This window comes from Falco naumanni, chromosome 12 (genome assembly GCF_017639655.2).
Source record: "Falco naumanni isolate bFalNau1 chromosome 12, bFalNau1.pat, whole genome shotgun sequence".
NCBI classification, from domain to species: domain Eukaryota; kingdom Metazoa; phylum Chordata; class Aves; order Falconiformes; family Falconidae; genus Falco; species Falco naumanni.
In genome coordinates, this window is record NC_054065.1 from 27111962 (window position 1) to 27125354 (window position 13393).

General features: G+C 43.7%; 1 protein-coding gene across 3 annotated transcripts in view; it reads right to left on the reverse strand.

Moving 5' to 3' along the window:
• Positions 1 to 93: 93 nt before the first annotated feature.
• Positions 94 to 13393, reverse strand: part of TP53BP2 (tumor protein p53 binding protein 2) — a 55169-nt gene continuing 41869 nt past the window's right edge. For all 3 annotated transcript variants that reach the window (XM_040611719.1, XM_040611718.1, XM_040611720.1), the window contains exons 11-18: positions 13121 to 13257; positions 11840 to 12329; positions 10710 to 11494; positions 8686 to 8823; positions 7947 to 8080; positions 6728 to 6894; positions 4403 to 4602; positions 94 to 870 (exon numbers count right to left, since the gene is read on the reverse strand). In XM_040611719.1, coding sequence (XP_040467653.1) covers positions 829 to 870; positions 4403 to 4602; positions 6728 to 6894; positions 7947 to 8080; positions 8686 to 8823; positions 10710 to 11494; positions 11840 to 12329; positions 13121 to 13257 — 2093 coding nt within the window. In that variant the 3' untranslated portion in view covers positions 94 to 828. The remainder of the gene's footprint in view (positions 871 to 4402; positions 4603 to 6727; positions 6895 to 7946; positions 8081 to 8685; positions 8824 to 10709; positions 11495 to 11839; positions 12330 to 13120; positions 13258 to 13393) is intronic.

Below are 13393 nucleotides of genomic sequence, written 5' to 3' on the forward strand. Positions count from 1 at the left end.
AGTGTTAGCAAAGGTAGAACTGCAGTGGGTCTTACCAGCATTTTCAGATGGCCTAATGTGAACTTGACACTAAAATAGCCAGAGTTAAAGCTAAAGAGGAGACAAAAGTTTAATGGTATCACAGTCAAGTAAAAACAAGTAAGTTGTCAAGGACTACAGAAAGTTTCTACACTTAGTTTTCAAAGTACAAAATACAATAAATACATGAGGCTGTTTGTAAAAAGAGGAATCTAAAACTACACTGTCTGTTACAGCACATAATATTTTGAATACATAGAATTCCTAAGATGCTACAGCATTTTTAAAAGTTATTGCTTAATGGATTGGTCACGTGGTTGTCACTGTTTAAATGTTTAACAAATGTTCTGCTTCCAGCAATAAGCATTTGGGTGCTGTGCACATACCATATTTTAATTTCTCCCATCTGGAAAAAGCCTGGAGATAAATTTGGACAAAGCCAAGTTCTCCATTTCATGATGATTCCTTCAATGGTAAATCAAAAAGGTCCTTGTATTTAATGCAGAAAAATGTGAAACTTTTCTGCCATGTTTGAAGAAATCAGAGTGGGTACTCGAACATAATGGCTCGCTTAGACCAAAGGCAGCAGAATTTCATTTGCTTGTAAGCATTATTTCATCTTGTAGAATGCCCTCATCCATTTGCTAATGCATCAATCCTTCATTTGTTTTCCAAGCACATTCTTCATAGCTTTCAAATTACATTGTCATTGAAATAAGTCTCATGATACTGGAACCAACACAAAATGATTTTTTTTTTTTTGTAAGTCATCCATGATTAGTACTTCAAGAATCTGGCTTCTGTACTATTTCACGCCAAGCTTCTTTGTCTAGGTTTAATCCTTGGATACAGCTGAGGGTAAAACAGAAACAAGATTTAAAATGTTAGTGCTTTAAAAGGTGACTTTTTTTTTTTTCCGAAAGACAAATGTCTCTTTGGTGCTACAAATCTAATGTAATCTTTAGTAACAAAAGCATGGGTATAAAAAACACCCAAAGCACTAACAAATATACATTTAGCATTCTTAGATGAGTTTCAAAAAATACTAACCACGTCAGTACAAAAGGAAGGTTATGGAACAGCACATCACGCAGTCCCTTCAGCTCTACCTAGGTGGGTGGGCTAGGAAAAGCATGTGGCTTTGCAAGTCAAGAGACTTTTGTGTTCAGTGAACCATAGGATTTTCTAGTTTTATAAGTGAAAATAGAGTGGTATTAAAGTCTGTTTTGCTTTCTCTCTCTCTCAATGCCTATCAGCCTTTACAGATCTATGGCTTTGGGCAAGCTGGAAACATCAGGCTGCATGAGGACCATGGAACTGTAGGAGCTCAGCTTTAATTAGCAGGTAGTGGGTGGCCAGTTAAACTCATTTAAATGCCCAGCAGTAAATCAGTTGCTGCCACACTGTGGCCCTTGAGCTACACCCTTGCTATTCACACAGTCGGGCTACACACAGAGGTACAGAGACCGCCTTGGCCTCAGGGTAATTATTGATGGGCCACAGCGTGCAGCAGTCGCAAGATGCTTGGGAAGCTCTTGGTTCCCACTAGCAAAGGGCTTGGGGAACAGCGACTGTTCTGAAAAGCATGGCTAATGGCATATAAAAACAGAAGGATACACTTCATATGATTACAAAAGATGGATCCTCCATGCTTTAAACAGCAATGCATGTCTACATTACATCCTGGGCTTTGCAGCTAAAGTTCTCCTTAAAGATGCCCTCTTCTCTCTCCAGCCAGACTCTGCCTTTCTTCCCTTTCACAGTCAGCTAATGATCAAGGGAAGACCAACAGCTTCACCCACGAGGTTTGTCTCGGCCTGCTACAATTTCACCACTGGCAGAGGTGCAGTCAGTCAGTCACAGCAGTATAACACCTGACAGTGTTCAACAGATTTCATTTGGTATTAAGAAGTCAGTGTTTTGACAGTATTAGCTTTTCTGCATTCAGGTTTAGAGCTGTCGCACAGCTTTGGGAGCGAGTTAGTCACTAAGAAAGATAGAGTACTGACGCAGATGATTTAATCCTTGTATTTACTGCACCTAACTGCAAAAGGATAAAGCAGCTATGATAAAAATACAGCTTAATATAAGACTATATTAAACTACTGTTTTCCTCTGTGCTGAACACCTTGGTCTAGATTTCAGCTGCTCTATTAAGAGCGCAGTAATTGCTACGGAGAATACCACAGAATACTTCAGCAGCAGTACTAGAACAAATGAGCAGACGCAAGAGCAGAACAGTTAATACTGGGCTTGGGCTGTTTTCCCAAAAGGTTCTGTTCAGACTGCGTTGCGCTTAAAAGGAAGAGCCATGATCCCCAGTCTGAGCGGTGTTGCCTTGTGCTTCTTGCTACAGAAGCACGGATGCTCCTCGCGTTCTTACTCACCTGTGCCTAGGCTGCCCGTGCAAGCATGTGAAGGAGCAGCACACGCACAATTCACCCTGGGGCAGGGAAAAAAAACCCACCAGCTGCCATTTCTGACCTTTTTGTGCAGGTATAGTGGGTTTGCATGGTAGCAGGGGGGCTACAGGGGTGGCTTCTGTAAGAAGATGCCAGAAGCTTCTCCCCCATGTCAGACAGAGCCAGTGCCAGCTGGCTCCAAATACGGACCTGCCGCTGGCCAAGGCCAAGCTAATCAGCGATGGCGGCAGCACCTCTGGGATAGCACATTAAGAAGAAGAAAAAAGAAGAAAAAATAAACCTGCACCAGCAGCGGAGAGGAGTGATAATGTGAGAGCAACAACTCTGCAGACACCAAGGTCAGTGCAGGAGGAGGAGTAGGTGCTCCAGGTGCCGGAGCAGAGTTTCCCCGGCAGCCCATGGTGGACCCATGCTGGAGCACTGTGTGAAAAAATTGCAGCCCGTGGGAAGGACTCACGATGGAGAAGTTAATGGAGAGCTGTCTCCCAAGGGAGGGACCCCACACTGGCACAGGGGAAGAGCGTGAGGAAGAAGGAGCAGCAGAAACCATGTGTGATGAACTGACCGTAATCCCCCTTCCCCATCCTGCTGCGCTGCTCAGGGAGAGGACATAGAGAAATTGGAAACCAAGTCAATCCCGGGAAGAAGGGAGAGGTAGGGAAAGGTGGGGGGATTTCTGATTTGAATGTCGTAAGTTAAACTGTTTTCCCCAAGTGCAGGCTGTTTAGCCTGTGACTGTAATTGCTGAGTGACCTCTCTGTCCTTACCTCAACCCATGAACCTTTCGTCACATTTTCTTTCCCCTGCCCAGTTGAGGAGGGCAGTGACAGAGCAGCTTTGGGGGGCACCTGGCACCCAGTCAGGGTCAACCCACCACAGCAGGGCTGACGACTGCTTTCAATTTAGGTATGTTTACATTTGGAGAGGAAAAACTGAGCAGAAGTACTACTTCAGGGAGAATTTTATTTTGGGTAGACCTGACCTGAAAATGATACAGAAATGAAAAATGATTTTGCATTAGATATAGTTGCTCTGCAAAATCTGACCAGTTTAAGGATTATCTGCATGAGACGGGAGGTTCAGCCTCTTTCAAGCATCACACATCAATCAGCTAAAATTCACAGTGGTTAATCTTTAGCATTGGCAGAACCTCTTATCTCCAGCAGCAGGGCAACTGGATATGTAGAAAAAAAGGGAGTTTATACGTGTGCCCATCTGCTATAGTTTTCTAGCAATTCAGCCATGAGGAGAGAGTACTAAAACCTGTGTACAGATAATACAAGAGGTAGTATGGAAGGTGATGAGGAAAGGAGAGGCCATTCATTTAAGGCCTTTGACATAGGGTTAAATATTACTTAAAGAGCATAGGAGAAAAAGATCTACCTTTATTTTGCAATATGATCTCTTTTTCAACACTAGGGAAAGAGATAACCGTAAAATTTTGCAGTGTTTGTCTTAAAGCTCCCTGTGAAACCACCTCGGATCACAAGGTGCACGGCCCGCACCCGGACAGGGAAGGATTCTAACTCATTCTTCATATAAGTTTCAATTCTTCAGGCCCTTTCTGTGCCAGTACATCACTTTCTAGAAGAGGGGAAACCCTGTTCTGTTCACATGCTCAGCAAAACCTTACGCACGCACCATGGTCAGATATTTTTTTTTTCCTCCTCTAATATGGTGAGAGACAAGGTTAGTCTCAGAATCTCCTAGATATAGCGGGGTGGTGATACATGTTGTTCTTTATGCACCATTAATAAAGTCTGTGTTAGGTATCTAAACAGAGGGTGTTAACCCACTCTGCCAAGGTGTTCAAGTCTCCAAATGAATAAATCGAGAACATCAGCTCCCACCTCTTGACCTCTGAAATTGCACCTAACCGACATGCATGAGAATAATGCTGTGTGTACTTTACATAGTGGGGTGGTTGGGTTTTTTTGACTTTAAAAATATCAAGGACTCACCCCTAGCAGGTTACGGGGAACATAACCTTCCTTGTCATTCAGCCGTGCCCACCACCATTCAATTTCATCTTCATCCTCCCGGCGCAGGATTGTCATGCAGTCTCCCTCTTTCATCGAGAGCTCATCGTCATTCTGAGCCTCATAATCCCAGAGTCCATAAATCACTCCTTTGTTCATTATCCCCATTTTCTCCTGGACTCCTGCAACGTTAAGAACACAGAGCAGCTCAATAAAAAAGTTGGGTGGGGGAAGAAGAGAAAAAAGATAAGAGTTGTAAAGACTGCTGTACACTTACACTGGAGAGCAGTCCACCGGGGTGGGGATGGGGGTGCAGCATGACAACAAAACACCATCAAACAAACAAGAACCAACCACAAAAATCCCAACCAGCCTCAATTCCTACCACACTTAGCGCCTTGTTGTCATCAACCTACTGAAAGTCAGCCCTGGCACAGGCAGCACTGTGAAGCCCTTGCACCCAGCAGAGAGATTCCTTCCTTACACGTGTTCAAATGGAACGCAAGTTAAATGGGGAGAGGAGCACTGACTGGTAAAAGGTTGTATCAGGCCAGTGCTCGCACTTCCCACACCTAAGCAATGAGCAAGCGACACTTGTTAGTACTCTTAGTTCACCAGTAATCGCTTTCTGTCAATGGGAGGTGGCAACACCTGCTTATGAGGATCACCATTGTCATTTTGATGCTTGAGGTGTCATTTGCCACCCCTGTTGCTTTATTTCAGAATTTTAGAATAAGCTGCATCTCTGACCTGTACCCAAAAGATTTGACTGCTACCTGCCAGCTGCTTTTGGTTAACCAAACACTTACTCAGCAGTCCTTAATTTCAGACATTATTTTAATTGTTGGTTGTTTTTTTTTTTTAAAACACCAACTTCAGAAACACAATTCTGTTAAAATTCTAGACCAAGGTGTTTTGGAGTACATGCATACACCTTGCCAATATTATTTAGAATTTGCTTATTTTTATAGCCAAAGATGGACCACTATTATTTCTGTGCACATTCCTCAGCTTCTAAACAGCAAACAGGAGAAGATACCCTAATGAATCATTATGCAAACTTTCTCTTAGGTAATTATTCCATTTTAAACCCCTGAAACCTACTGGGGTTTTTGTTTGGGTTTGGTATTGCCAGGAGCAAAGAGCACATTGCACATAATTTCACAAAACTTGTCATCTCCCCTTCCAGCTCTTACCTAGTACAACCTATCTTACAGGACTCTTTACCTATGTCTGCTCAAGGAAGCATCTGCTCAAATCCAGTTCTTTATTTCTGCATACCAGCTCATCATGTAAAATTAAATTACTTGCACTACTCTGTTCAGAGCGTCTTCCCTTGCTTTGTATTTGGTATAATTAAAGGGTTGGCAAAAGCTGCACTCTGCACCTAGGGGGAAGGTAAGCCTGAGCACTGGCAGCAAAGCAGGCAAAGAGGAGATTCACACAATGGATCTGGTCTTCTAAAAAAAGTGTTGTCACACCAGGGTAGCAGTGAAAACGTGCTTTTAGGGACAGCACAGGCATTATATCTTAGAAAGTGAAAGATTACATACTTAAGCAGCATCAGACTTTTCATTTAATCAGTGTTAAAGGACTAGTGGTTTTACTTAAACCTCCCCGTACTTGATGATATTCAGTATTGTGCATCATTTACAACAAAAACAAATAAGGTGAATCGATTAATTACACAGGTTTCTTACCTTACAGACAAGTTTAGAGGGCCAGGCTATGTAAAGATATCGAAAAGATAGTTTCTCTGTAGTCTCACTATGTGAATAAAATCTCATTTTAATATAGGATTTCTTTTTAAATGCCAGAGAAGAAGAAGGCCAGAAAGATAGTCAAATTCAGTGGTTGCTAACCTCCGTTAAGGCAGAAACTTGGCAGTACCTTCCTTGGCTCTGAAGTGCACATTAGGAAATATTTCTCATTTAAAGACACTAGGCGACAGATATATTACTGAGATATCCATACCACTTTTATTTTTACATTAAAAAGTACCTCTGTGGTACGATTTGCCTAATCATCACCTCATGTTAACGTGCTTGTCAATGCATGTGCAGAACTCAAGGTTTCTAACATAGGGAAACCTTTTGTTACTCAGATCTTCTCTACAGGTTGAATGTTATGAAGTTAGTCTTGACAGACCTCTTCTGTGTCAAGAAGATGGCTAAAACCTCTCCAAGAGGAACCCGAGGCATGGGCATGCAACTCAAGTGTGCAAGATATAACTCTGTGTTTCTTTGGATGAGGAGAAGCGCCGGGTGAGTCCCTAGCATGCTCTGGAACTCAGTTGCCATCACTTACCATACAAGAACTGGGAGCACTGCGTGTAGCCTTCCTCCATCTCCTCACACTTGTCTGCAGCTGTCTGCATGTCGCTGTAGGTCATCGCAAACACCGCTGCGCCAGACTCCACCAGGAACTTGCACACCTGCACGTTATTGCAAGATGCTGCACAGTGTAACGGGGTCCTGCAAGCCAAGAAGAAGGTAACACAGTGCTTACACTGCTCACAGCAGCGCTGACAGACTCCTGGGAGCAAACCACTTCTGGGGGTGACCTCCAGCAGTCAGTACTGCATCACTGAAGGCTTCCCACCAGAATCACTCAACCCAGGATGTCAAGAGTAATTTTCACAGGTAATAGGAGTTACCAGGAGCTGCTTGAGCCTTAAAGCTAGGTTTCCATATGGATCTCTCGTTATGCTACCTTTTTATAATCCATTGACATTTTAGGAACATTCATTAGGGCAATAAAAATTAAAAAAAAAAAAAAAAAAAAAAAAAAAAAAACACAACCCTGATAAATCCTACTGATGCCATACCTCTTACAATCTAGACAATTATTTCCAAGACTTGACCTGGTGAACAAGTGCAGGACGTTGGGATAACTACTGAGGCTGAGGGACCATGAGCATCTTTACTCAGTCTCAGGCCTTAGACACCTTTGTTATAGGCAGAAATAATAGTAAAAGCACTGCCCGCTGCACCAGCCTCTGGTAGGTAAGATCCCTAGCTACCTCTAAGAAAGTTCTGTGACCCATCATCAATTGCAGGTCTGGTTTGTAGGTTGTGATTTTCTGCTTGGCTTTGTTTGTAAGTTGTCCGAGTACTGGACAAAGAATTGAGTAGAGTTTGCAGGGCTAGATAATGCCCACACGTGTAAGCTGGAGGCCATCTCATGGAGAGGACATCGGGAATTTCAGCAAATGGCTCGTTACGCATAAGCTGTCTTCAGTGTCTCAAAGAAACAGAGCTGTTTCCCGACAACTGTATCCACCCTGCTGGGCCTCACGCACACAGTTTTATCATACAGGGAATATTGGTATAATAATGTGTCTATTTTCTCCTCTGCGCATTCTCATATGATGCCCCACAGAGAACTGCTGTTGCTCTACTGCGGAAAAGTCATTGTCAATTCTATAGGAGCAAAGAGAGGGAGCTCTGAGCAACCTGCAGCAGCCCCCAGGCCACAGCTCTCTTGTGGAGAGCACCCGTAAGGCACCACTCCACGAAAGCCTTACCACCCGTCGCTGTCTGCCGCATTCACGTTCACCCCAAACTGCACCAGGAACTTCACGATTTCCGTGTGCCCAGCGCACACGGCGTTGTGCAGTGCCGTAATCCCTTCGTCGTTGGGCATGCTGGGATCTTCAACCTACACAGCCAGAAAAGGAGCCATTCACGTTCTGGTGAAATTCCCTACAATAAACTTCTCTGCACATACAAAAATGAGTTGTCTTTTTCTGAAATGTGAGCTTGAGCCGTATTTCTATGAAGGACGTGAGCAACAGGCAGGAAACTACTGCAGTAGCCAACCTCACAAGAAGACTCATAAGCTTGCAGCCTCCTTTTAACAGGAAGAACCTGAAGTGGTTTAGAGAAATAGTATCTTGATAACTTAGTAAAAGCATTTATAACAAATTTCCGATATTTGCTTTTTTAATTGTAAGCAAAATTCACATGGATTTTGCTTACGAAATTATCTGATAACATGCCAGACAGGGTACAAAACACTACATAAGAAATAAGGAAAAAGCTGTCCTGCAAATATATAGTTTTGGTGCTTGATACCCAGTGTGGCTTTAACTAACACACTTTTAAAAATCAGCCTCCGAGCGGCCATGTCCTGCCAGGAGTCATCTCCTCAAGGGCAGATCGAGGTTGTGTACTATTATTTTAGCTTCCCCAGTCCAGAACAGCTGCAGGTTCCCAGTCTGAACCAGGATTGTTATTCCTTGTCTTACAACTTAGCATTTGTACCTCATAAATGATTCTCTGCACCAGGTCAAACTCCCCCTCCAAGGATGAATCCAGAAGCAACGCAAGGGGATTGAATTTCACTCTCATTCCGTGGCCAATTCTCTCAGAGCCAGTTTTACGCAAATTCGTCCTCTTCCCCTGTGAAAAGGTAACACAAGTTACAGCGTTTTCTTTCCTGGAAAGAACACTACAGAATTGCTTATTTGGGAATGACCAATTAAGGCAATATTTAATATGAAATTTAGACAATTTTCTACCAACTCCCCGACACATTACAAAGATAGGTTAGGCACATTATGAAGTATCTCTGCCTTCATCTCTGGACAGGGTCACTATCCGACCCAAATACAGAAGTCACCCTGATCAAACACATCCGCAAAATAATACAACTCCCAAATCCCTCAAGATCAGGGGAAAATGCCTTTTTTTTTTTTTTTTTTTTTTAATTCAGATAATTTTAGCAGTAGCTCTCCAGGCTGTTACACGAACCAAGGAGTAGACTCCATGAAGTCCACTACTTTTAAAGCATCGATGTTTAAGTTCCTAACAGTTTCCTAAGTTTAGCAGAGGTTAGCAGGAACAAACATGGAAACCATGGGAAATGGTTGAGGAAAGAATATAGAGCCAAGTGTAGAAATGCTTTAGATGCGCTCAGTGATGCTGGAAACCAATTATTTCTATAGCTGAGTTTGTACTCCTTCCTTCAGAGAACATGCACGCATTAGCTCAGCCCTCTCCCCAGCTGGCTGTGCAGCAGCAATAAACACTATTCATCAGGGTATGTAAATTTCTGACAGATGTCCAGGCAAAGATGAATTAAAATGACTCATGTTTTGCAAGAGCAAACATGCGAAGATAAGATATATAAGAAGACATTCCCAGAAAATGCTCTTTTGCCTGTTGGTTTATACACAATATCAAAAGTACAGGCTTTTTAAAGAAAGAGCCTGTCAGCACAACGCAAATATTTAAATATGCAATCAAGAAGATGGGCCGGTTTCTTCTCGTCATTGCAGAATTATTACAAAACCAGCCAGAAACCAGTTCTTATAATTTAGGATATCCTACCACTCAAGTTTCCTTGTAAAAGGGAGCAAGGACAAAGTCTTTAATGCATGAAAACATGCAACGACTATTCTGTGCAGAAATTACAAGGTTAAAGCTTTTAACTCTGCTGCACTGAAGTGATGGAGGAAAAAACACTTTCATGTATCAAGTTATTAAAATTCTATTCATGATGGGTTTTAAAAGAAACTTTGAGGAACTGAAAGCAGTAAGCATATTTCTGTTCTACAACAGTGAGGTCCCACCGTACCACACGCACAGATATAAACCTGCAAAACAAACAAGACGGTAAAACGCTGCCTACCCTTAACCCAAAGGGACCACATCTTGATGCAACTTGAGAACAGACTGATGTTAAATCAGGTTCCAAAGAAAAACTCAGAGCACATGTCAGTAGGAGAAATGCAAGCAGCTGAGGTCTGCAAATGAGTTTTTAAAGCAGAAACTAAAGTCTGTTTCGCCATATTTTCCAAGCAAGGCACTTTCAGATAAACAAATCCAATCCAGGATTAAGATAATTAGCATCCATCTCATATTAGCAATAGTGGGAAATGCTTGTAAAATCTGTATCTGTGCTTCAACAAAAGAAAAACAAAAAACAAAACCCAAACCCTTTAATTTCTCTTAAGAATGAGGTACAGTTTGGATGTAGTAGGCAGACTTCTGTAGGCAGTGTTCTTACAGCCCAGAAGAGTTTTACTATTTGTGTACCAAGATTCCATTTGAAACTTTTCATCATGTCTCTTAGTAAGGAAAAGTCTATTGTCTCTGGAATTGTCATTCGCACTGGCGGCCAGGGCACCACACACAGAACAGATCTCCGCAGAGAAACCACGTCTGGCTGTGTGACCGTTCGCCCACACCTGCTCAAGCTCTACAACAGCACGTACAGGATTTACGGCAGAGCTCGAGATGACCCACGGACAGGGCGCCCGAGTTGGAGGTTAACTAATACTTACAGGAGGCAAGGAAATCTGCCCCGTAACTTCAGGAGGCCTCATGCTGAACGAGTCCTCCCCCAGACTCTCGGGTTCCCCTGATGGGTAGGGAGGCGGTGGGTACGGGGGATACTCTTCCATGTAAACCTCCAGCGGCAGTGAAGCTTCTAGGCTGGGCTCTTCCATTTTTGGCTGCGCGAGTTCATCACCGTCCGCTGCTCCCTCAGGCACAGTGTCCAAAGCCACGGAGGGAAGGACAGCTTCGCTCTGATCTGCTGCTGTGTTTTCCGTTTCCTCAGCAATGGCTGGTTCTGGCATAGAAGAAGCAGCTGTTTCTTTTTCCGATTCCACACTTAGATAAGGATTTGGGATTTCGGTTGGGCTTTCAGGACTGGCAGCTGATGCCGTCTGTTTGGAGGGATGCGATGGAGCCGAGATAGTCTCCATTGCAGCCAGAGTGGTCCTCTGGTACAGCAGCTTCTGAATATTGGGGCCATTAGGTCCTTCTGGCTCGGTGATGGAGCTACGTTTCTTCAGCGGTCTGGGGGCATTGGACAGCTTCTTCCGTAGCGCTTCCAGGTCAGCATCGCTCTGGTTGCGGTACGGGTTGGATAAGAAAGGCAGCAACTTGGTTGGGCTAAGGGGACGGGGTATTCGCTCCGTTTCGTGGTTCTCGTGAGCAGAGGCTGTTGTTTCCGTCTCGGGCTCCGGACTGCCCGGCTTGCCTTGGAGGCTTGAGTAGATGTTCTCCGTCTGCGGCAACTGATTCTGTACCCCAGCTCCTGCCATCACAGGCTTGCCATACACTGCGGAGAAGTTCAGAGAGGGGCGGAGAAAACATAATTGCGTTTGATCAAACAAGCCAAAAAAACCCACGCAACCCGATTTACCTACACAGGGTAAAACAGCAGAATAAATACAATCAACCAAACAGAAGTAACCAGGTAATCAGGATTACCATTGGTGATCTTGCAAACTCAAGATCGATGTTCTGCACGTTTTGTTTATGCTGACAAACAGCAAGTAAGATCCACCTAAGATTCTTACAGCTGCACTAACCCCTTCAATTCCCGCAAGGAACAGCTTTATACACACAGACCAGCTGGAGCATACATCTATCCGAGGTCTGAGGTGGAGAAACACATGCTTACCACTTGGGAAGTGTGGTCCTCTGGTCTGTGCCCTCGTCAAAGCACTCTGCACTGCCTGCTGGAAGTTCTTCCCAGGAGTCTGCTGTTGCGTGTACATGCTATAAATTGAACTTGCAGCCACAGTTTGAGGCTTTCGAAATGGTGGGAGTGAGGTCTCTTTGGATGGCTGAGGGGTGAATGGTCTCACAGCTGCTGCTGGGGGACTCTCCTGTTTGGAGGAGGGAAGAATTTGGTCCTGGCTAGAGGAAGAAGCTGCAGGAGGTACGGAAATTCTTTGCTGTATCTGCTGAGAAGGATGGGAAGGCTGCTGTGCCACTGGTTTTTGTTTGTTCGCCATAGTTACAACAGCCAAAGGCAGCTTCTGCAGGTTTCCATCCAGCTTAGTGTCAGAAGGTTGCAGATGACTAGCTTGTCCAAAGTAAGGCAAGTTTATCTGTTTTGGTTTAGTGGGGACAGGTGGTGGTACCTTTGTTACATTTTTATTGGCCGTCTGAGAGACAAAAAAAAATTAATTAAGATTAAAACAGGAAAATATGTTTCAGGAGTTTTGCTGTGAAGGATCAAAGATCCTCAAAGAGCACCACAGTATCTACTGTTGCTGCAACACTGCTTACAACAACATCAGAAACATGAAGACAGTTCTTGAAACATTTTAACATCGTAGTTGTTTCATCTTTGAACTCATTCTCTTTAATTCTTTCTGTAGCAGCTATGTTTCAAACATCAAGCAATGGCAGGGCACAGTAATTTCTCTACCCATAGCAGAGGCGCCCAGCAGCATCTGTAGGCGCCAGGCTTGCTTCCCGAGGGAGCACCTGCCCCCCACTTCTCCTATGTTACTTCACCCCGACCCGATCAAATTGTGCCCTTGTGCCTAGATTTAGGTGGGAAGTCTCACTGCAGTCAAACATCTGAAGGATGGTGCTGCGTTATAAACAACGAAACAAGCGTGGAAATGATTTTTTAAAACCCGTGCAAATGTGTCTGCGCATATAATCTTTGGGGGAACAAAACCCCAAAACTATATGCAGACACACTAGTACAAGTAATACCACCATTTTTACCTGTTCAGTCAAAATTTAGATTTTCATCACAGTGACTGTAGGGAATGATTTTGAGCTACCAACGGCTATTAAAAGCCTAGAAGACCTTTTTTCCTTCAAAGTAGTGTTTTAAAAGACGACCTAGGTACTTTTCAAAGAACCTCCTGACAGCAGTGTTTGGAAAGCTGTATGGTAATCCCTGTCAGATGGAATGCAGTAGCTCCAGTTTCCTGCATACCTGCGCTTCTCGCAGGAGATCTTCGCTGCTCTGGTTCTTTCTCAGTGTGCCGAGCCCAGCAGACTGGTCCACAGAATCAAACATTGAGAACGGACGCACTTTCTTCTCTTTGTCTCGTAAAAAAGTTTCTCCTTCAGCTGTTGTCAGAGAAAGAGGAAGACTTTTAAAAGGGACTACACAACTGTAGGAACAGGAGTCTTGTTCTGTGCAATATTCAAGACAGCATACGCAGAGATGCTTTTTGTATCCATCCTACCCCTGCACTAAGGACAC